This window comes from Aotus nancymaae, unplaced genomic scaffold, assembly GCF_030222135.1.
Source record: "Aotus nancymaae isolate 86718 unplaced genomic scaffold, 86718_ANA_hifiasm-v0.15.2.pri h1tg000040l, whole genome shotgun sequence".
Lineage (NCBI taxonomy): Eukaryota > Metazoa > Chordata > Mammalia > Primates > Aotidae > Aotus > Aotus nancymaae.
This window is the reverse complement of record NW_026988454.1, coordinates 86,153,706-86,178,142: the sequence shown is the minus strand read 5'-3', so window position 1 is coordinate 86,178,142 and position 24,437 is coordinate 86,153,706. Positions and strand designations below refer to the sequence as shown.

The window sequence follows — 24,437 nt, the reverse complement described above, 5'->3', positions numbered from 1 at the left end:
AATAAGGTATATAATTATAATCTTGAAGGTGAACTTCAAAGTAGCTTCATTTAAAATATTAATAGACAAAACATAAGATCAGTTCTTTTCAGGACTGGCTTGTCAGCCACATGCTAGATCTGCTTAGAAATCTTCAGTGAAATAGGAAACATTGTGTAACTGTTACCTAATGTAAAGGCTGCTAAATTTAAAATGTGCTAAATTTGAGTATTTTCTATTTAGTCTCAAATAAGCAAAAGGAAATCTGAGTTATATAAAAATGAAAGCATGTATTCAGCCTTTATAAAACTATTATAAATAAGTTCTTTTTCCTACCAAGTTAAATATGTTTACATTTTTAAAATTTTAGTTTTATTAATTATAGTATCATAAATAGTAGCAAATATGTTCTTAGATAGTTCTAGGTTCTTCCTTTATAATGTACATAGACAAATATCTTTTTTAAAAAAAAATTTACGTTCCACAGAGGCAACAGGTTTTGATCATTTCTTATTTTACCTGCTGATTACAGTTGTAAAATATGTTCTTTCTTCTACCTTATGATTGACCATTTCTGACATGAAAGTTAAGAATTTGTATCATGTAAACAGACTTTTATCTCCTTTCTCTTTTTTTCATATATATTGATAATTATATTTTTCATGTTTACTTCTATTTTCTATCTTTCCAAGTTTGCAAAACATTATTAAAACTTCGTTTCTAGTTCACTAACAAGACCCAAATCTAAGTCTCTCAACTTTAGGCTCTACTTAAGTATCCAGAGTCACAATTCAGAGACCATTTCTGGGGTAGAGACCTGTAAAAGAATCAGTTCTTTTTACAAAAACAGAGAAATTTGTTCTCCTAATATTTGCATAGCCATAAAATTGCAAAAGTTATATTGGTTTTACATTATGATATGATTTTTGTAAATGACATTCTAATAAAAATTATTAACATTTGGTTATGGTGGCAATGGTAAAGAAACACAATGAAAGCAAATATTTTCTTATAACATTTATACATATGCAGCACGACCGTATTTCTGAAACATAAATAAAAACATAATGCCTTCTTAGATTTTTATTTTGACTACTGACTAAATTAAACCATCCGTAATCTCACAAAAAATGAGATATTTTCTTGCTACACTTCTGATATCCTCCTACCCCCTGAAAAAGTATGAAATTAGTACAAAGCCAGTAAAAAATACCAAGAACACCCAGGGTAGATTTTATTCTGACCTAAACAAGCTTATAATATGAAAGTGGTGTTATTTTTTAACAGATAGTAAATTACACATTATAGTTCCTCTAGGGCCAATAGCTTCTCCCCATGCAGCTCTTGTCACTCTTGGGAGGTGCTTCCTAGAATGTGTACTGAGAAGGATACTGTAATTAGTGATGTCTGCTTTGGGTGCAGAATGTCAGTAGTACACATTTTCCATCCTTAAATATCTGGACGGGAAGGCATCTAGAGACCAGAACATCTTATTTCTTCTGACTCATAATTTAGGATCTTTCATCAATTCTACTGAATAACCTGTGGTGGAAAACCACATTTCTGCAGTCCTATCCTTCATCCAGGTGGATTATCTGAACATGCTTCCTGTGAAATGGTCATGGAAATGTAACTCACATAAACATTGACAAGTTGCCATCCTGTGGTCATCAAGATGGTGTTGGATTCTTTATGTGTGAGGCTGATAAGGGCTCTATGTTCAATTCTTAGTGGTCCTTTTAAACCTATACCTGTTTATAGTTTTCATTAACATGCCCATACCTTATTTTTCGTGACTCCACAGAAACTTCCAGAGAATTGAACTTTGCCTAAAGTTTAAAACAGGAATTTTTCAAATCGCTTAAATGAAAAATAGTTTTAAGTGTATCCCAACTAATATGAAACAGCAAACTAATGTCTAATATCCTTGGGAGCTGTAAAATATTCAATAGTAATCAAATCATAAAATGATTATTTTCTGTTTTTCTATTACTCTCTACTCCCAATTACATTTTGTAAAATGTAAAGAATTGCACCTGCAGTTGATGGAAAAATACCATCATGAAATCAAATGTGTTTTCTGACTTCATATGTGTACTGTAGTGTTTAATATTAAATAAGCTCAGAGGATACTTACATGGAGTCTACTGCCTTTGCTGAGCAGAAGAGAAGCAATGATTAGTAGAATGTGGTACTTACTCCAAGGAGCATTCATTTAAGAGGAGGGATGCTCCTATTTGGGTCTTCATTGTATAAAGCATTTATATGTATATTACTTAACAACTAAAAGGTCTGTACTTAGGCAGAATACTGCCATCATTGCTCTTTTCTTTACTGTAATGGTACCATTCATGAGGTCCATGGAAGCCAACCTCTCACACATTCTCTCTTAGACATGTGTGTTTTCTAAAGTGAACTTATTAGAAATTGGGATTTCCTTAGGTATCTTTACCTAGAGGAGACTTTGGCTTAGTGACTGATGGTTCTGTATAAATGAAAAGCAAAATTAATGGGAAATATATTCACAAAAGAAGGACTTTAAAATTGGAAAAATAGCATGCATCGAGAATAGTATAAAATTTTAATTCCCCCATCATCACCAATAAACATTTATGAAGAATCCCCAGAGTGACTGACTCTGAATTTTGCATCTTAGGTTAAACTAGCTTTTGCATTCTGTTCTTGCTGTTTTATAATACTCAAAATGTTCTCTGTTAATTTTCCTAATGATTGTTTTTTTTAGAATAAAGCAGAGAATACCTGTGGGTTTAAAAATGTTTAATCTTGATGAATCAGTTGCAATTTAGAAAAGTAGAGCATAAGCATAACAGTTAAGAACTCATGCTATGGAATGGGACAGAGCTGATTTCAAATACTGTTCTGCCACATGCCAAGTGCATAACTTGGACTAGTCACTTACCTTTCTGAACCTCAGTTTCCCCACCTCTGAAGGGGATAATGAAGGTTCTTCCCTCTCATAGGGTTCATGACAGTTAATGAGATAATGTCACATGCTTAACACCAGCATCTTGTATATACTCCATAGGTGTTAGCTGTCTGTTGGTAGTAATATTATTGGTGTTTGGTTACAGAAATCCACTTTCTTCATTTTTTTTCCTCCTAGTAATGCCTTTTGAAGTATTCTGTTGTTTATAAGCACATAATACTAATTGACTTTTGTTTTTTTTTTTTACTTGTCGGTTTTGTTTCTATAACTGCACAGAAAAGTGATAAATTGTTAGCTCATATTTTCTTTCAACACATAGATAGTGCCTCCCAACATACATGAATTTTAAGACACTAAAAACCCTTAAAGAACTTTTTTTCATCAGTGTTTAGTAAGTGGGCTTACCTTCTAGCGTATGGACTAATTCAAAGTGTTCTACAGTAGAGGGGAATTTGAATGCTGGGCTGTTTTTCATACAGTGATTTCTAACTCTTTCCCCTTCAGTATTTCCCTAATATATACTTTCTCATCAAGTATTTCTCTTAGACTTCTCACACTTTTGCCATCACAACTCACTTTCATTTTCCTAGAGCTCTTTTCTTCACACTGATTTTGCTGCTCCTTTTCAATTTTTCCAACCTTATGGAATTATTCATGAGAAAAGCAAAATTATTTTTTATATATGGTGACTTTCCCCCACCCTTTCAGCTTACAGTAGAGACAGCTGAGAAAAAAAAAATCACTGAATTAGGTCATTCAGGGGTCATTTATTTATAATAGCTGTTCGGCAGTGATCTGGTTCTCAGTCCTAGTTATCCATTACAGTTTCCCAGCATTTAAAAAAATTCTGATGCCATGACCATACCCAAGAATAATTATATCAGATCTTCTGTAGGTGGGACTCAGGCATCAGTTTTTAAAGCTCTTCAGGTGATCTTAATGTGCAGCTAAGTATGAGAGATACTGTAGTACAGTGTTGTAGGGCCTAATTAGGTAGGAATGAGATGGAAAAGAAGAAACCAGGACAGGAAATGTAGACTTATCTTGGTAAGTTTTGGTAGTGAAAGGCAGAAGAGAGATGGGACTGTAACTCAAGGAATTAGCAGGAAATACAGCATACTCACATCAGAAAGAACATTCTAGCATATATTCATTAGCATATATAGCAGTGAGTCTCAGCTACTCCCTCAGGGCAGTGTATCAGTAATTTAGGGACTAGAGATGAACATGCATTTGGCAAAAGTTCCTAGTTAATTTTGATACACCTTTCCCATCCCCACTTCCCTCCCTTCTCTCTTCTCTCACTAGCCTCTGTCTACATGCTGCTATCCTGCCCCCTCTACTAGTGGTTACCTCATCCTTTTCTTTCTTAAACTGGGTGAGAGAGCATCTCAAAGTTGACTTCCCTTATGGTGGCCATATGGCTCCAGCAGTTCTAAGCAGGAGTTCTAAATTCACCCTGATTAGAACATTGAGGTCATATTTCCTCAACTGGTAACTGAGGCTGGGGAATGGAATATGCTCATTTGCTAAGCCAATCAAGAAAGTACATGGGAAGATGGGAATGGTTGCTGGTAGACAGCTAATACTACCCACTATATATTTAAAAGTCGCAATGATTCAATGTAATGAATTATTTTACATGTGCAAATTATGAATGCTTTTGTATGGGGACAGTTTTGAATAACATATAGAAAATACTATATAGTACTGATATTTTTCAGAGCATCAAATATTTCAGAGAAAAAATCTGTGGTATTTTAGAATATAATAAATATCAAATAACTTACTAGATCAAACACAGTTTGTTGACTTAAACACTGTAGAATATAGCAATCTGTAGCACGTCTTACTGATCCTTTTTTGAAAACTCATTACTATACAATGTTGCTATTGTGGCAGAATATAGGACTTCTATAATTACATTTCTGGAGATTATTAGGCAGATGTGTGGCTTTACCGTTTCTGGTTACTATATTATAGGAAAATGTGATTGCTAGGTATGTCATTTAAGACCCTGCAAACTATGTCTGAAAACAGAACAAATGCCAGTTAGAGTTTTAAATGACTGTCAAAGCCTCCTGCAAAATGAAATTAGCAGTTGAAATGTTAGAAAATAGGCAGCAATCTAAAAACTGTTTAAGAGAAAGTTGATAACTATTGATTTTAGGACTGTTTTGTGTACAATGTAATTGACACATGTTTGAGTTAATCCATTTGATGCTAGTGATCAGATTCTTAAGAAATGGTTTGGTATCTCAAAGCAGTTTCTCAACTAGACAGTTAGCAGAAAACCTCTTACTAGTTTTGGAAGTTTAAATTGTCAAACTTCAATTACCTGTTCAATTTGGGATTAATGTTTGAGATTAAAAATACATGAGCAAAAATCTCGTAACTCCAGTTTGATCATGAGAGAAACACCAGACAAATTTCAGTTGAGGGATATTCTACAGAATACATGCCCAGTACTCCTCAAAACTGTCCAAGTCATCAAAAAACAACGAAAGTCTGAGAAATTGTCACAGCCAAGGGATCCTAAGGAAACAAGAAGACTGAATGTAATTTGGATTCTGGATGGGATCCCGGGATGGAAAAAGGACATTAGGGCAAATCTGAATACAGGTTGGGCTTTAGTTAATGTGTCAATACTGCTTCATTAATTGTGACAAATATACTAATGTAAGATGTTAATATTAACAATAGTGGAAACTGGTTCTAAGATATATGGGAAAGCTGTGTACTATTTTCACAGTTTTTATCTAAATTTTAAAATACCTCAAAATAAAAGTTCTTTTTAAAGATGTGGGAATAAATTTTTCGGGAAAGAGTCTCTGACACAAGGTTACTGTAGCAGAGCCTGAATGCTACTGTTTGACAAATGAAAGAAGTCCTGCATTCTTGGAGATCTTCTCTGTAGTCCTCGAGGCTGAGGCATCAGTTAGATTTGGCATTTGAGAACTTTATTGTTGGCCTATGAACTTCTGTTTTATGTCTGTCTGTAACTTTGTTTCACCATGGTGTAGTATAGGTTAAAGAAGCAAGAAAACTGATTTCTCTTTCAATATCCACTGTGTGCCAAATGTGCTGGAGTTCACTAAAATTAACACATCTAATTTTTAGAAACTTGTAGGACAGGCCTACCATTTCTACAAAAGAGAAAAACTGAGACTCAGAAGAGTAAGTGACTTGGCCAGGCGCAGTGGCTCACGCCTGTAATCCCAGCACTTTGGGAGGCCAAGGCGGGTGGATCACTTGACTAATTCAAGACCAGCCTGGGCAACATGGTGAAACCCTATCTCTACTAAAAATACAAAAGTTAGCTGGGCGTTGTGGCTTATGTCTGTAATCCCAGAGAATCTCTTGATCCTAGGAGGCAGAGGTTACAGTGAGTTGAGATCGTACCACTGTACTCCAGCCTGGGCAACAGAGCGAGACTCAGTCTCAGATGGGAAAAAAAAAAAAAAAAGAAGAGTAAGTAACCTGCCCAGAGTCACACAGATGCTGACTGACAGACTGCATGAGAGCCTTGTTTATTACTTGACTCCAATTTCCAGCCTTTCTACCTTCTCATATTTATGCCTTCTTTGTTATGGAAAGATTCAGATTAGCAACGTATTCTTTTTAACCTGTGCCTATGTTTTAAAAAAACTTTTTAAAAGTTTGACATAAGTGTAAGCCTTCAGAAATTGCAAAAACAGTACAGATGCTCCCCAGCTTATGATAGGCTGACCTCCCAGTAGACCCATTATAAATTGAAAGTATTGTAGGTCGACAATCTATTTAATACACCTAACCTGTAACTTAGCCTTACATACCTTAAATGTGCTCATTAGCCTACAGTTGGGCAAAAACGTCTAACACAAAGCCTGTTTTATAATGAAGTGTTGAATATTTCATGTAATTTATTGAATACTGGAAGTGAAAAACGGAATGGTTGTATGAGTAAAGTACGGTGTCTACTGAATACATTTTGCTTTTGCACCATTGTAAAATCAAAAAATTTTTAAGTTGAATGTTTCTTAAGTTGGGGACTGTATTTGTTCATTCTCACACTGCTGTAACAACATACCTCAGACTAGGTAATTTATAAAGGAAAGAGGTTTAATTGACTCACAGTCCCACACGGCTGGGAAGGTCTTACAATCTTTGAAGGATTGTAAGGAAGCTTACAATCTTTTGAGTTTCACCTTGAAAGATTTTGTCAAACTTTTTAGTTTTTTATTACAAAATAAATAGTATTTTCTCCACCCTCTCTGTACCTCATATTTGAGGAATTCTCACACTTCTCTTTGAGGATGTCTTTCCCCACCCATTTTGGTTTATAGTGGTAAGATTATACCAGTATAGCCAGCTTTTATGTATTTTGTGATCTCACTACTATGAAGATAGCACCCTTCAGCATTTATTCAGAATAATATCTCTTAAAAAAAAGCCATTTCCTGACTTTATAAGGTCCTTGGGGTTTCTTGTCTTCCTTTCCCCTCCCTGCCTCCCTGCCTCCCTGCCTCCCTGCCTCCCTGCCTCCCTGCCTCCTTGCCACCCTGCCTCCCTGCCTCCCTGCCTTCCTGCCTTCCTTCCATTTTTGCTCTGTGATCATCTCATCCGTATGTCCTTTTCTTTTTCTCTGCCATTTTAGTGTTAAAATGGTCACCTGACAACCATTTGAATTGAGCTTTGTCGAGAACTAAGGGCTGAAGTTCTTTTTGTTCAAACTCTGCTTCTGTTACCAGTGTTGAGGGGCTAAAGACTTTCAAGCCCTTCTCATTCTCCCAGCTTGAGAGATATTAAGATAAGGGAAAATTAGACTTTTCAGATAAACCTTGATTTGTTGAATGCTTGCTATGTGCCAGACATTGTATGCTAGGATATCTTCTATTAAAAGGATTCAGGAAGGGCATTTACTCTTTCAGCTACTGGAGTTTGATTTTCTTTATTACCATGCTGATTGGTGTATGCTGGCAGTGTGACTGTTTGAGTGGAAAAGGGAGAGCCACGCTGTCTTGTCACTTACCTAGTTGATAACAGATTCAGGACTCTCGTCTCTTTTCTAGTATGGTATTAGCCCTAAATTCAAAGAAGTTGAGATGTTTTGTCATTCTTTAGTTTTTCCCAAAGGGAACATTTTTTACAACGTAAAAGGGTAGCTGACTGGAATTAACTTATGCTTTCTAAGAGATCGGTGCATATCTAGAGGTGACATAATAGAATTTTCAGACAATCAGAAATTGCATAAATCAGAATTTAAGGGAAAACAAATATACCCTCCTGAACTTTGTATAATTGGGTATACAGAAACTTTCTTATTTTATTTTGCCTTCATTTTTAGACTAACTTGCAATTAGTTGCTAGGTAGCAAAATTATTATGGTACTAGCTCAGAATTTGCTGTATTTTAATCAGCCTTGGTGACTGGAAACACAGAGAGAATGTCACTGAGGGAAAAGGTTTTTCTTTACTGCCCCTAGATAAAACAAATGAAAATCTCTTTCTTTTCTTGGTAGATTCCTAATCCTTGCCAAAGGAACAATAGACAATATTTATAAAAATCTGATCTTTGTACACGTTGCTAGGTTACTCAATTTTGAGCCTTTTTCTTTATAATACATAATCATTTAAAAAATACTGAAAGAGATAAGAAATAGGGAGTGGAAACCAGTAGTGTGAGTAAATGGGAAATTGATATCTTTAAGGCAGTAGATATGGTAATAAATATATTGGATTACTAGAAGAGAAAAAGTATTTGAATGGTAGCCAAGATACAAACTACAGTGAAGTACTTTCAATTCTAAAATCCCTTATTTTAATTTTTCTAAGTTTCTCAGGAATGGGCATTTTAGTATTGCTCCTTAAAAAGTTTTTTTACTGAATGAAATAATTTTCCTTAAATTACAAAACATAGGCTCTGCTCATATTGATTGTGTGTTTGACTTACTGCTCACTGTATTGTGTCTAACTTAGATTACCAGCAAAAATATTATTCACATCTAATGATATTGCTGGGTATCCTATGAATGAACCCTGATAGGTTACCTAGAGAGTCTCGTAATGCTCCCTAGCTGCTCTTGGAAAGTTCAAGACTATCTGTCACTGTCTTCCTGCCAGGGCTGGTCCACTGGCCATCAGACCTCTGGTTGCATCTGGTTGTCCTCTTCTTCCCACTGCTCCATTGTCGCCCTTTGGGTGTCTCCCCCTCCTCCCTGTGCTAATGCTGCAGTTTCAGGGGTCTTCTCTCAGTAACTGGATCTTACCAGGCTCCTTTCTGTGTTCCTACCTTTGCACTTGCTGTGTGACCTGGCAGGAGTGCTTCTCCTGGATTCTTTGTAGATCTGGTTTCTCCTTCTCAGATGACACCACCTTAGAAAGCCCTTTCCTGAGCATACTATACAACTCACCCTGTTAGTCTCTACCACAGTCCCCTTACTTACTTCCTTTTTGGTACTCCTTAACACCCCGCCCCGCCCAACTAAAACATAGAACTCTGAGAATAAGGACATAGTAGACACTGAAATATTAATAAGTGATTGAAACATGAATGCATTTTTAAAAAGATTAGTACCAACATCCTAAAGGCTCCTGGAGAGGGGCATTTGAGCTGAATTTGAAAAGTGGAATATGTGAAGATAGCAGGGTGTAGGAAAACACGGGTTTGAGAAAAGAGAGGCTTGTGTAGAGGTGATCTTATTTAAAAAAAAAAAAAGCTTTGTAATGAATGTAGGCATGTGCATGTCTTTACTGGGCTTTGTAGGGGAAATAGGAATAAAGCATAAGCTTTGGGGAACTAGGAAAACCTTTTATCTAGGAAAGGGACATGATCAAAATGGCACCAGTGTGGCATCTAGTGGATGAGTTGAAGGTTCAGGAATTGATAAGAAGTAAAAGTGTCCACACCATACTTCCTGTCTTGCTGATATACGTATATATATATATAGGCTCATCAGTGACTAAGCTCATTAATACCCCAGGGTGAAACACAATAGAAATACAAACAGGAATTGTTTGTTTAATCTATATTTATGCATTCACAAATATTTGCTGATGCCTGCTCCATGTCAGGCATTGTACCTGTGATACATCTGGGCTTGTAAATCTGTGTATATGATACTTGGCAATGTTTTTGCATATCTAAAATGAGACACCATTTAAGAGATGTAGCTGTTGATACTCAAGCCAATGAAGCCAAAGCTGGCAAATACCTCCCTAAATAGGAAGGATATGTATTTAATTTGAAAAATGTCAACGTATTTATTACCCTACACAGTAATAATTAGATATCTAGAAACAACTACAGGTATGAAATATAACTGTTGAAATGTGTGCTTCTTTTAAGAAACTCCAAGAGCTACATGGAAGCATGTATTGTTTTCTTGTTTTCCTTCTGATATGCTATTTGCTCCTGAAATACCCATTTTTTTTTTTCTGCCCAGACGTACACACACAACCCACTTTAGCTGTAACATCCTTAGATTACTATGTCACAAATTTTACCTTGTTTTGAAATTGAAGTACAGTGGCTGATTTTACCATTTTTGCGTTTATTTGAAAAGCTGAATTGTAGTAATTATCAGCAAAGATAGTTGTTTTGCTCAAAAAGAGGTATATTCTATCTTGAAACCAGGTTATATTGTTACTGCCCTAGAAAACGAAATGGCCTTTTCAGAATATTAGCGTTTGTAGCTCTTGCTTATTGATAGGGAAAAGTTAGTTGCCATAGTGATTTAACAGCCTCTGGAGGGAATGCAGTCATGGCCTTAAGCATCCGGCAACCCACCCAGATGAGAGAGCCCCTCTGAAAAGGATTTCCTTCCATGGAAATTGAGTTTCTGAAATAAAAAGAGTTTAATTTTGTAGTTTAGATTTGCTTATAGGTTTGTTTTGCACTTTTACCTACTGTAATTAAACGAAAAACATTTATAATAAAGACAGCATATGTTTCTTTAGGGATGACATTTAATAATAGATTTTTGTGTTAATCATTCCATAAATGTGTTCTCAAACACACAAAATGGCCTTTATATTTTTATTCATGTGAGCTATGGAGCTTAAAAGCAAACCACTTCGACAAGTTGTTGATCCAATAAATTTATCAATATTTGGGGGTTTTAGAGTTTCAGTATATATTCTTAGGTGGAAGGAACTCTCATGGCCCATCAAAATCTGCTCAAGCTGTGCTGGGTGAAACAGCATTCATCTATAACATTCATGTAACATGAGCAAACCTGCAGTCGGTTGTTCTGAATGCTACATTGCTCACAGCTCAGGTTGATGTGTGAACACTGTATTTACAGGGCCAATACTGCACATTTGCTCTGCAGCTGTGTTTAATGGTTATCAGTTTGGCACACAGCATGACTGCTTTGGAGGGAGAAAAGACACTTCTCATCCCTTTTTGGCAGTTATGAAGTAACTGAAGTACCGACTGCTGAATTGATTCACATGAACTTAATTAGATTTGCTACATAATTAACATTCGAAGAAACCTAAGGAAAATCCATGTGGGTTGGTGATTTGTTTTGTCAATTGTCAGCATGTGCATTTTGTGGGGACTAGGAATTGAAAATGAAATTGTAATGCACCATAAACCCATATGTATTATATGCATACATAATTTTTAAAATAGTTTTTAAAAGTGATGCTTCACAGCGATGACTGAAATGCTTATCTCAGACAACTGGGACCTGTGCACAGGGACTGATCCATCTGCATGTGTCCATGTCTGCTTGATGGCACTTATGTGTGTACAACTAGCTTTACACCTGTCCCAAGAGCCCACAGCTTTTTAATAAACACCCCAGTGCCAGCTGTTAGGGCTGTGCCAGTAACCACTAGTTGAAGATGGAGAGTGCAGTCAGAGACGGTGAGATCATATAGTGCACTTGTATTTACATTTTAAGGTTAATTTAATTGCAATGGTTTGTTCTGGTATGTGTTGCTTTAATTGCAAAAAAAAAAAAAAGGATTTTAATTTTATACTCAAAAGACATTTCTTTAAATACTCTTGAAGTTTTGTTCTTTAATATTAGAGTTCTACGAAGCGAGTTAACTGTGGAGAATAGCTATAAAATATTTACTGCGAGGAGAGGTTAAATTTTATATTCCAGTTTAAGTTAAGGCTAGGATAAAACTTGGAAACTATGTTTATTTAAAATATTTTCTAATCTGTCAAAAAGTTGTCACATTTTAATCAAATTACTTCATTACCTAAATTTGTCTAGCCATAAATAAGGAAATAAATGAGAGGGAACAATGATTTTTTTTTACCCTTATAGTAAAAAAGAAAAAAAACCTTCAAACTTACATCCTACCGTAGGTTCACCATCAAATCTCAAGTCAGAATCAGATTCAGATCAGAATTCAAAACCAGTTTTAGAACTCGAGTGGCAGCTCATGCCCTGCACTCAGGCAAACTACTAGGAATTAACCCGAAAGTTCCACCCATGTCCATCCTTCCTCTCATTTGCTTATCTTCCCAGCAAGTACTAAAAAGAAAAAAAAAAAGTACAAATTTGTACAGAACCTACTATAACTCTAATTAAAGAGATCCTGTATTCATGAGTGACTGACCCGTGGGTCCCCCAAAAAGGAATTAAACTGCTAAGCTTTTTATAAATGTTTTTAAAATCTCAATTGGACTTGACATAAACAAACAGATAATTCTGCTTGTTTCTTTTTCATAGGTATGGTAATAGCACAAAGTACAGAATTCCCCTTGTATCCAAGCAAGACTCTTTTGAAAACTTAAATCTAAAGTCTTCTGCAGTGCACCTAAAATTAACCAGGAGACTTGGTGCATATACCAACAAATGTTGTACACCTGTGTGATATTGGTCACCTCACTTAGCCTCTCCCAGCTTCAGTTTACTTGTCTTGACTACTATATAAAGTTGTTGAAAGGATTAAATGAGACTATATAAATAGTTATTTTTATTTATAATTAAATAATAACTGTGATTATTATTTAGTCTGGATAACTGTTTTTTTTTTCTGTACACATGCACATATTCCTTTTTTAAAACAGGCATATAGGCAAATATATTTTTTTCTATATGCCTCCATGTTGTTTCTCTGGATTTCTGCCAGAATACGATGTGCTGATTATGCACAGAATTGTTTGTTTGTCAATGAGTGCTTATATAAGCCATTATCTTTAGCGTATGACAGATATGCAAACTCCCGTTATTTCTGGTACCCTCTAATTCCTAATTGAGGGACATGATTGAATTTATGTAGTTGAGCCCCAAGTAAGTAGATAAAAATTATTAAGTAAATGCTGTGGTTCATCTAAACAAAGTACGTGACTAATAGCATTTTATATGAACTATATACATTTAGTTTACCTAAGTTTATTAATAATATCTCTGAGCATTTTAAATTTTATATTTTATACTTAACTCTAAAAGTATACAGAAGCAGCTTCCAGTCACTAACTACCTCTTCATTAATGGATCAATGCATTGTTTTATCAGATTTATTAGAAATTTATCTATACCGAGCATGTAATATGTACTTTGTGAAAGTATGTATAAAACTGGGTTCATCTTATCAGCATACCATTTACCCAATTATGGTAGTAAAAAAGGCAGCATGTATACTTTCCCCCAAATTGTGAAATGTCTCCCAATTCTTGTAATTCTAATGTGAAAATGTGTGCATGCAAATTAAGACATTCAATCTGAAAAGCTTCTTTGTATAAAATACTAACCAAATTTAAAGTTAGAACCACAGGGTAAATATAGTAGAAAAGTATATTTTGGATTCTGCATTTTATTTTCATTGGATACTGACAATAATTACAATTGCTAGATTTGTTTTAATGAATAGTTTGAACTCATCATGCTAGCAAAAATCATCTGCATATAAATAATAGAGCAATTTCCAGCCTTTTCTTACTTAGGTCAGATATTCCTGCCAGAAACTTGTTTGCTTTGTTAATTTATTCAATTATTAAACTTTGAGAGTACAAAGATAAATTTACTAATGGTGTTCAATTAGCAAATTTCTGATTACATTTCCCTAATATTGATGGTAGCATAGAACATTTATTTCTGCTGTGCTTTATTAGTAAAACTGCAGTGATCTGGTGACCGGAATTAAACTGTTGAAAATGCCTGGGTCTGATTTATTCATTGAGCAAAACCAAGCTTTAAAGGCTGTGTTGCTATGGCACCCAAGATTAACTGTAAAAAAAAAAAGTTTAATTTTAGTAAAAACATTGGTACATCTCTTTTGGCATTGTGTAGATAAAAATAGATCCCTCTCCCCTTTTTCTGGTCTTTTTTTAAGTTTAGCAAGTTCTTTTGCATTCTTTTAAACATACACTAAAAGAAATTTAGCATATTTAAAGAGAAGGGAAAAAGCAGTAAAATAAAACAGTGTTTTATCAAAAGATTATAATTTGTAAAATAGCAAATATTTCAGTCATTTTATATATATATGTATACTTTTTATTTAATCTCATTTAATTCTTTCAAAAACTAGCTTCTCAAACTTTTTAGAAAGATGGTGCCACATAGGGAGAAATCACTCTATTCTAGTAGTTTCATTTTGTAATTAGTCTTCAAACTTAAAAACAGGTTGCAAAACTGGGACAGTGACAAGTCCTTGTAGAAATCTTAATTTTAATATCACTCCAATCTTCCAAATTCTAAAAGAATATATTTTCTCTTTCATGAGACAAAGGAATTGCCCAGTAGCTTTAGCCAGGAATGATTTCTGCCTTCAGAACACCATTTGGTGGTGTTAGACTGCTAGATCAAGAATTTGTGAAAGAAAACAAACAAGAAGAAAAATTGAATGCTTTGTATGATCATCAAAAGTTACTTTTCAGGAGTATTTTACATTCTTGGTACCAAGCAAATCAGAAATCCTACCTTACCGAGAGCGATTTGTTCATGAGATGACCAGTGCTGCAAGTCCCTTATGTTTATCATTATGTTTCCACATTCTAAGGAAATTCCACTTTCAAACGCCGTCAGTGCTTTCTTCTATAGGAAGAATTTGAACTATAAAATTTGAGAAGCTTCAGCGTCTGTGGAAATTTGAGAGCATTGCCTTTTTTCCTCTTTATTGAATGTAAAGTGTTTTAACAAAAGCATGGTAGCCCGGTACATTTTAAATGTCAAAACTTGCACATAGTGTATCTCATAAGGAATTTAAACTTGAGACTCTGAACTTTTAAAGCCTCAAACATCTTTAGAGGCCAATCACAGCAAATAAACAGAATGTGTTGCAGAGAGCTGTAGTGAAGAAAATTTTTTTTGCCGTTGTTTCTCGCAGTACTCTGCAGGTGAATGTGGTGAGGAAACTTTGGGTAATAGTTCAAGACTGTATCCAGGGGAGAATTTGAAAGCAGATCCAAGCTTTTACAGATTTTACCTGGAAAAACAAAGTGATTTGGATGAGGTGCTAGTTCTTACCTTTATGATTGCTAATTTAGATTTTATAGAAATTGAAATGAGTTAATATTTTAAAATATTTATGTATCATCTCTGTACCACAATAAGCATAGTGTACTTTTTTAAAAAGTGATTTTATATAAGATTATAAATTACAGAAATGAGTTGTCACTTCCTTGTTACTTATTTCTGGTTTTAAAATAGCAAAATTTATAAAGCTATAGTTTTGGGAAAATAGTAGGAGTTGATATTCTTGTAATTGATATACTAATCTCTAAATTAATACATAAATTATTGATTTAATGTTAAATTTTGATTTTAAAATTTACTTCAGTTTCTACAGGTAATATATTGAGATTTTGACAATTTTATATTAACATATGCTTTTATTCTGACACAGCTATTGAATTGGAACCATGAATCATTTCTATGCATTTGTGAATACCATTCTCCAACTTTGTTTTAGGTAGCTAGATTGTATCCAAGGAAACCCATTTAGATCAGAAATAACATTGCTTTCTAACTTCAAAAAATAAGCATCCATTTAAAAAATGGAATCTGAATGTAAATAAAAATCCTAATTTAGGATTCAGTTCCATTCTTTAACTAGCAGAAAGAAATCTTAGGGAAAAAAAATTTACCAAATTGCCAGTAATTTGCATTAAAGAAGAGATGGATTTTTTTTTTTTTAAGTCAGCAGACATTGAAGATGGTTCAGTGAAGTTAAGTAATAGAGATCTCAGATTCTAATTTAGTCAAGATGATTTTACATAGAAGCTTTGTTGAAATAGGTGTGACAGTAATGTTTTAGGTCTTATACAAATCTGGATGAAATTATATTATTCATCTACTGTCTTCGTTATGTTGTTTCAACTGTGTTTTAAAAGTGAGAGACCTTATATCAGAGTATTTGTTCTGTTCATCTCATGTGCATGGTCTTAGCAAAATCAAATAAGCATAGCTCTAACATTTAGGGGAGCATCCTGCTAGTTTTGGGGTAGGTTAGGGACTCTGCTTTGTGAATAATTAATTTCATAGATCCATACTTTTGAAAAATTGGTACGTACTAATATATTTTTAAGCTTTATTTTTAAAACATGATATGTATTGTTTAAAGCATTTGCTTAAATGAAAAATAATATTTTACCTTCGTATAGTTGTATTTATTTTATTCAGTAATGAAATTAATTTGGAGTTGTTGGCATACTGCCTTCACAGGTTTCTGTGACTCATTTGCTGAGAAAGTGTGATTCAGGACACCAGAATCATTTTTTCTCATTTGCTGAAACTCATGTTTTGACTATGGGCAAATGTTCATGGCAGATTTAAAACAAATTTAAAGTAAATATTCTGTGATAATATTTGGAAGCTGAGTGATGTCTAGCCTTACATAACTATGACAAATATAAATCTGTGAGTTCACGGACTTTAAAAGTATCAAATATACATCATTTTAGAATACTGGTTTTGTTTTTCTCATATTCTTAGAGTTTAACTCTTACACTACTAATTATGACCTCTAAAAGGTAATTGCATTTAGAAGCAAAATATCTGCTGTTTTATTAACTTAATAATTAAGGACTAAATGGAGTTCCAATTTAGGTTTAAAACTAAGTACATTCACACCTCATTTAAAGCTTTTTCTTGATTTTGTTTTCTAGTGAAGAAATGATAGCTTCACGATCTCTGTATGTCTTGTTCAGTACTCATTATATTTACAGCTTAATTTAGTCCTGTCCAAATAAAATATATTCTCATAGTTAACTGTGTTGTGGTAGTATAATGATTACATGAAATAACCTGGACCTTGTTGTTTGCAAAGTAATTTAAATGTTAATTTTCTGAGTTATTACCTGGAAATTAGGTTCCTCCAAGGAGGAACATAAAATCCTGATTTTTCAGATAATCCTACGGGAAACGTATGCCTGTTTTGACTTATGATATGTTTCTTAAAACAATGTCCTGCTTTTCTGACTTTACATTAAATATTTAGAAAAATTAGGTAATAGTTTCTCAGGAAAAGAAAGGAAATTTATCAGTCTATACCAGCTATATAAGAAGTAGGAACATATATAAAAGACCTGTAATTTTCTGATCTCACTTTGAACTTTCCTTCACAGTTTTCCAGCTCAAGATGGTATGTAGTCTTGCACAATGAGCTGTATCCAACTTTCTGTCAGAAGAACGGAGTAAAAATTATTCCACATTGTTCTTAGAAAGAAATCTGAGCCTGGAATTGTCTTGCATTAAAAACAAAAAGCAAATGATTGCTTAAAAAACAGACCAAATAATATTGGATGGTCTTTATTCTTGACTCTGTTTTTTAAAGTGTGTACACGTTCATTACATCCATTTGTCTATTGGGCTCTTTTACTCATAACTTTTTGGAAGTCGAATGATAGGCCACTTTTCTATAGTGGGAAAATAGGTGCTTTGTGGGGGCGCAGAGGGATTTCCAGTCCCCCAGTAAACAGCAGTTAGTGTTTGGGTGTCCTGCTCCCCACCAGGGGGCAGCACCGGCCACTGCCTTTCCTAGAGGCCTGAGTGCATTCTGGCTTTGTGGCAGTGCTCGCCACCGTTCTTTCTCATACAGCACTTACGTTATTTTTGGTATTTTTCTTACACGTTTTTGGCTTAGTAAGTGTTTAATAAAGTAGCTTATTAGGCATTGTGCCATATGGATGCTACTTTTCAGGTTTGACTGTTCTGTGTATCTGAATTTTGTCTTTAATGATGATTTGGTCTACCATTTCAAATACCTTGTGTTTATTATAAATATGAGATTCCTTTAACTTATAAAACCTAGCAGTTATTGAGCACTATGACATGTCAGGCATGAAACCAGGTACTTTTTATATGCTGCTGCAGAATCTAAGTAGGCATAGAGGCGAGATCACAACAGAATTATAAAACAATAGGAAAATGCAATAATGGGAAATTGTATTACTTCTATATTAATGTTGAATAAACAGTCTCGGAGAGGTTAAATCACATTAGAGCAAAGATTTCTTGAGATAGATTACCAAATTCCATGCTGTATCAATTATGAAACCTTGCGATGAAAAAAAACAAAAAGATTTGTTGAGGGTGACTGAAGCCACAATGTATAGTGCCTGAGACAGAGATTTCAGTGATGTAACTCCAGTGACACTGTGACAAGAAGAATTAGGGACTGACATACTTAAAACTTGAATGGAGAAGTAGGGTTAGATATTAAGAGATCCCAAGGAATCTTGTGAAAACCCTAATATATGTGTATTTATAGGCACGTAATATGTAACATATTACATTCATCAAAACGTGGGAATAAATGATGTACTCTTAATTTGTAAAAACCCCATAAATATATTTTATTTACTTTTAAACCATAATGAATCTTATTCTTTTAATTTGTACTTGTCCGCTCCTACCTGCTAGAAAATTTAAAAGTTCTCTGTCTTCTCTAATTTTAACAAGATACTTTGTTTTCCAAAAATAAAACACAACAAAAAGATAAATTTGTTTTGTTTTTTTTTACAGAAAATAGGCAAATGAAGACAATTTATTTTGCCCATGTCTATGATTTTATGATTTAGAATTGTTATTTCACATTGTTTGCTTTCTTTTCTGGCCATTATGCGCATAGCAATCCAGATGGCTAATATATAAACAACGGAGTTATGCTTATTAGAATCATTTAGTATAGCTTAGGAGGTTCCCAGTACCCAGGACCATTTGTTCATTGCTCTGTGTTTTACCTTCATGCTCAAGTTAGTTTTTTCACCTCCTTCACATATCTTAGCCTCTACCTTTCTTTATATGTGAAAGAGTCTTCTAAGACTGAACTTAACTCATATGCCCCTCAAGGCTATGTTCTAAAACCTTCATAATCCCAGCCTACCTCCTGTATTACCTTTTTTTTTTTTTTTAAATGAATGACAGGTTCTCATATTGCCCAGCCTGGCCTCGAACGCATAGCCTTGCCTCCTCAAGCGCCTGGACAGCTGGCCTGAGCCACCGTGGCTCCCTACCATTCTTTTTCATTCCTAATTCATTTTTTCCTTTATTATTGCTATTCTCAATAGTAGTGTCTTAAAATTTGCAGAAGAGTGACTAAGAAAATGGGCTTTTTAGTCAGGTTTGAATATTACTTGGCTGTGTATGTCATGATTTGACCCTGGGCAGCCTCCTTTATCTTGGTTTCCTCACCTGTGAAATGGAGTATAACGTGGACTTCATAGCTTTGTTAAAATGGTTAAATGAGATGAAATATAAGTCACTTAGCCCATGCCTGGTGTCTTATTATTAATGTAATTAAGAATGAAAATTCTCCTGTTGCCAAAAGGCATATTGAGAAGTAAATTCAAATACTATATTCTAAAATTTCATATGCGTCTTTTGGAAGAAATAGCTACTCTTCTTTAAGCACCTGATAATGTGAAAGCACATAAGACAGCAGAATATATGTAGGTGGTACTACATTGTTGTTTTGGGGTTCATTTTCGGTCCTTCTTACTGGACCCTGGGTGCAACTTGTGACCCCAAATAGCTAGAGAAAAGTTTCTCTAGGTGACTCTCTGTAGCCTCTGGTTGTATGTTACACCATAATCTGCTTGGGAGCCTCACAGCCACGTCTGTCATTGTTCCACATGGACTGAGCCAGCTCACATACACAGCTCTGCAGGGAGAAAGACCGTAAACAAACACTCCCTGTTTCTAGCCCATATTTTGCATAATACATGTAAGTCTCCCAACAGCCCTGTGGGCTATCCCATTATTTAATCCCCAATTTATGTGGCTTACTTTTTCTGAATGAAAAATCATCAAATATGGTTTTGAAGATATGGAACAGAAGAATATGATTAATCTGAATTGTCGTGAAAATTCAGGGCACGTGGTTGCTGTGGTTATGGCGTCATGCATTTATAATGGAGAGATACTTTGTCTCCATTAATCTACAAACCTGCCAATGGAATTCAGTATTTCTCTCTCTCTCTCTCTCTCTCTCTCTCTGTCTCTCCCCCTCTCTCCCCCTCCCTCCCCCTCTCCTCCATCTCCTTCTGTGTGTGTGTGTGTGCGTGTGTGTGTACACACACATATATACAGCTTCTGCATTAAAACACTGAGGCTGAACAAGGGTGTCCTGTTTTGATGGTAGTTCAAAGAAACATACACATAAATTATTTATGTGTGAACCAACTGAGTGAGAAGTAACCATATAACTGCTTGATTGACCTAAGGGTCTTATTTCCAACTGCTTAAAAATAAGTGTAAACTGAAGTTCATGGAAGAAATAACTTAAGGCTTTTTAATATACTTTTGCTAGTAAAGAGAATTTCAAGCTGTTTCAGTCAGTCAGCATATATTCTTAAAAAAAAAAATTGAATACCCTATTCATAGTCTTCTCTTACATATCCTTGAATTATCCTCCATGATTTTTACAATACATTTTATGTACTTACAGTAGTATTTTATAACAATGCAATGCCACATAATTTATAGTAATCACTTCCAAATTAAAGAAGCCCTATGTATAAAATCACAAATTTATGTAACATAAAACAGGAACTTTTATTCACATAACAATATGATTATTCACTTTACTATTTTACTTTATTTCAGCATCATTTATTACAAAAGTAATATTGTTTTATAAAAACCAAAACAATATATTATAAAGCAGAAAGTGGATGTCTTCTCTCACCTCCTTGTCATTCCCAGCCTCAAAGGGTAACCACTGTTTACAGTTCACTATGTCCTCACAGTAGATGTTTTTCTATGCTTGTGTAGACATATAGATATATTCCTGGAAAGAGTGATGCTTTCATTCTTGAGGAGTTAGGAGCATTGCTATCTGAAAAAATAAAAAGCTAGTTTGATGATGTTAGTTATTATGCTGAAAGGAGTGATTTTAGCAAATAGTGACAGATCTTCTTGTGGTGGGCCAGCTTTCCAAGTTACTAGTTCAAGAGAATAGTCATTGTATAACAGGTGTAAAATCAAAGGCATTTAGTAAAATTATTTTACCCTTAATTTTCCGTGGATAGTTTGTTTATGAAGAGTTCAGTATTCAGGGAAGATGGAAAAACAGCGTTTTGTCAGCTAAAGTAATAAAACTGACCTAATCCCAAATTGACAATTTAAAGCTCTTTAAAATTACTTGTTGCAAACAAGAAACAATCCACCCAGTCTGTCATCTCTTTTCAGCTTATTAGTAGTGGAATCTCTTAGGTGGCTCTTTAAACCGTGTGTATTAAAAGTCCTAAAGTTGTTTGTGGAGATTTCCAGTTGCTAGGGAATACCGATAGTTATTTGGTGTTTGATATTGTAAATCATGGTAGTTATTGGGGCCAAAGGGAGTTCTGTAAATGTCCAATAGGTTCTTTTTGGAGCTAATTTGTGCTGTTTGCATTTTCTTTCTGCTCCAATACGCTTATCACTGGAGGAAATCACACAGAGGGTAGGGATAAAGCATGAGATATCATGATTCTTTCATGTAAAAATTTCTACTCAAATTAGAATGTAAACATAGTATAATATGTAAAAAAATTTGGGCTTCCTTAAGTCCTTTATAAAGCAAGGCAATGTGCAAACAGATGAATAAATACCAAGGTTTTATTTTAGGTAATAGCTGTGAATGTTAAAACTAATATTATTTTCCTCAGAATAGTTTAACCACCTCCCTCTTTTAGATTTTTTAACTCTTTAAACATTTTATATTCAGTCTGGGCTTGGTGGCTCACACCTGTAATCCCAGCACTTTGAGAGACTGAGGCTGGGGATCACTTGAGCCAAGGAGTTTGAGACCAGCCTGGAAAACATAAGTAGACTCCGTTTCTAAAAAAAAAAAAAAAAGGTCAGGCGTGGTGGTGCGTGCTGGTGGTCACAGCTACTTGGGAGTCTGAGGTGGGAGGATTCCTTGAGCCTGGAAGGTTGAGGTTGCAATGAGCCATGTTTGCACCACTGCACTTCAGCCTGGGTAAGAGAGTGAGACCCTGTCTCAAAAAAAAATTCAAATTTGAATATTTTACTAACGTTTTTTTTCTCCCTGAAGGTATTTGTGCAGTGTTCTACTGGGGTTGAGGTTTTACATGTTTAAATCAGGTCTGTAGCTTCATGGGGCTCATAGTCTCTCACGGGAGACAGATAATTGAGCAACTGCAATGGATTATGCCGAGTTCAGTACTCTGGAAGCTCGGAGCGGAAGCCCCTCCTTCATCTGCTCTGTAGGGTTGGGGAGGTGCTGTCAAGGAAGGCTTCCCAGCAGGAGTGATTCCTGAGGTTAATAACCTGAGATTTGTACATATATCAGTTAGGCAAAGAGCTATGGACTTGGATTATGAGTGGCCAGAGAACCAGCAGCATCTGCAAAAGCCAGACTATGAGAGAGATGAGAACACAGTCAAGTAACTGATAGAAGTTCAGTCTGGCTGGCGCATGTAGGAGTTACAAACATTTATTATGAAAGTAATACATGTATATTGTATAAAATGTGAGGAAAACAGGAAATGAGAAAGTATATATTCTCGCCAATTTCATTCTGCAGAGTTAACTACTGTGAATTTTTGTTGCATTTTAATCATTGTTTCCATTTATAGTCATAGAACAGCATGTTTGGTATTATCTCAGTCTGGCTTAGACAATAGATATTTTACAGGTATAAAATGCATGTACATACATGAAAACATAGTAAAATTGGAATCATGCTAACATGCTGTTACCTGCTTTTTTCATATTACAATATACTTAAATATTTTTAATGTGCTTGGATGAAATTGTATTTCGAGTAAGTGAAATATTTTAAGTTGCACTATTTCATTTCTTGAATAAAACATATTTTTGAAGTTAACCATCTTGATTCATGTCTGCAGGAGGAATGTTTCTTGAACCTAGAGGCTCCTATATCAAGAGTATGTGGTTATGACACACCATTTCCTCACATTTTTGAACCATTCTACATCCCAGACAAATGGAAGTGTTATGATGCCCTTCGAAAAATGATCAACTATTGACCATATAGGTAGGTGTGCTCTGCATTTTGAGAAAGCTATTATGTGTCCCTGACGTTAATGTCCTATTAACCAAGACACAACCGCCGTAAGTGTTTTGTACTTTGGTAAAAGGCAACTTTCTGAACAAAATACGTGCTTTAGAAGAAAATTCAAATTTATAGTAGTATATTTACATTTTTGTTGTTGTTTTTGAGATGGAGTCTCATTCTGTTGCCCAGGCTGGACTCCAGTGGTGTGATCTCAGCTCACTGCAACCCCTACCCCCGAATTCAAGTGATTCTCCTGCCTCAACCTCCCAAGTAGCTGGGATTACAGGCATCTGCCACCATGCCTGGCTAATTTCTGTGTTTTTAGTGGAGGTGGGGTTTCACTATGTTGAAGCCGGGCTGGTCTTGAACTCCTGACCTCAAGTGATTTGCCTGCCTCAACCCCCCAAAATGCTGGGATTACAGGCATGAGCCACTGCTCCTGGCTATATTTATATTTAATAGAAACATATCTAGCATATGTATATGTGATTTCTAAAAAAATTGATGCATGCATATGTTAACATAGAATAGTCAATCGCTAGATGATGATGCTCTCTACCATGGTTTAGATTGCAAGTATACTTTATACCATTGTTTCAAGTTCAACCTTTATGTATATATTTTTTCAACTGCTTAAACTTTTCATGAATAGGGGTACTTTCTGTATTTAAAAATGGCCCCTCAAGAACCATTAATTTATGTTCTAGTTATTTACATGATAATTCATAATATTCTGAAATTTGCTTGTATATTATCTGAAAAATGGATTTCCTGAGCAAAAGATCTGTTTATTGTATACAAGGGAAAATTTTACCTGAAAAACAAACATACAAACCCCAAAACCCAGCACCACTACCATTTCCAGAACCTTTTTTAGCAAGTGAATGTTTTTTACATAGTAGATAATAAATGGTATTTATTCATTATGATTTTCAAAGTCATGCTTATCTGCCCCTTCAGTGGTGTTATTCTAACAAAATGAATAGCACAGATTATTAAGTTAGTTTTTCAGAGTTTTAATATAGAAGTTACTATCACTGACCCATTGGTTTTGAAATGTTTCAAAATGAGTGGATACAATTAGATCCTTTACCTTTTAA

The 24,437-nt window shown here is 34.8% G+C and overlaps 1 protein-coding gene across 1 annotated transcript in view; it reads left to right on the top strand.

The window, feature by feature from the left end:
• The window catches only part of BCKDHB (branched chain keto acid dehydrogenase E1 subunit beta), a 230,650-nt gene extending 207,334 nt beyond the window's left edge, over positions 1-23,316 (top strand). The window contains exon 10 of the mRNA XM_012471787.3: positions 23,168-23,316. Coding sequence (XP_012327210.1) covers positions 23,168-23,308 — 141 coding nt within the window. The 3' untranslated portion in view covers positions 23,309-23,316. The remainder of the gene's footprint in view (positions 1-23,167) is intronic.
• Positions 23,317-24,437: the final 1,121 nt, after the last annotated feature.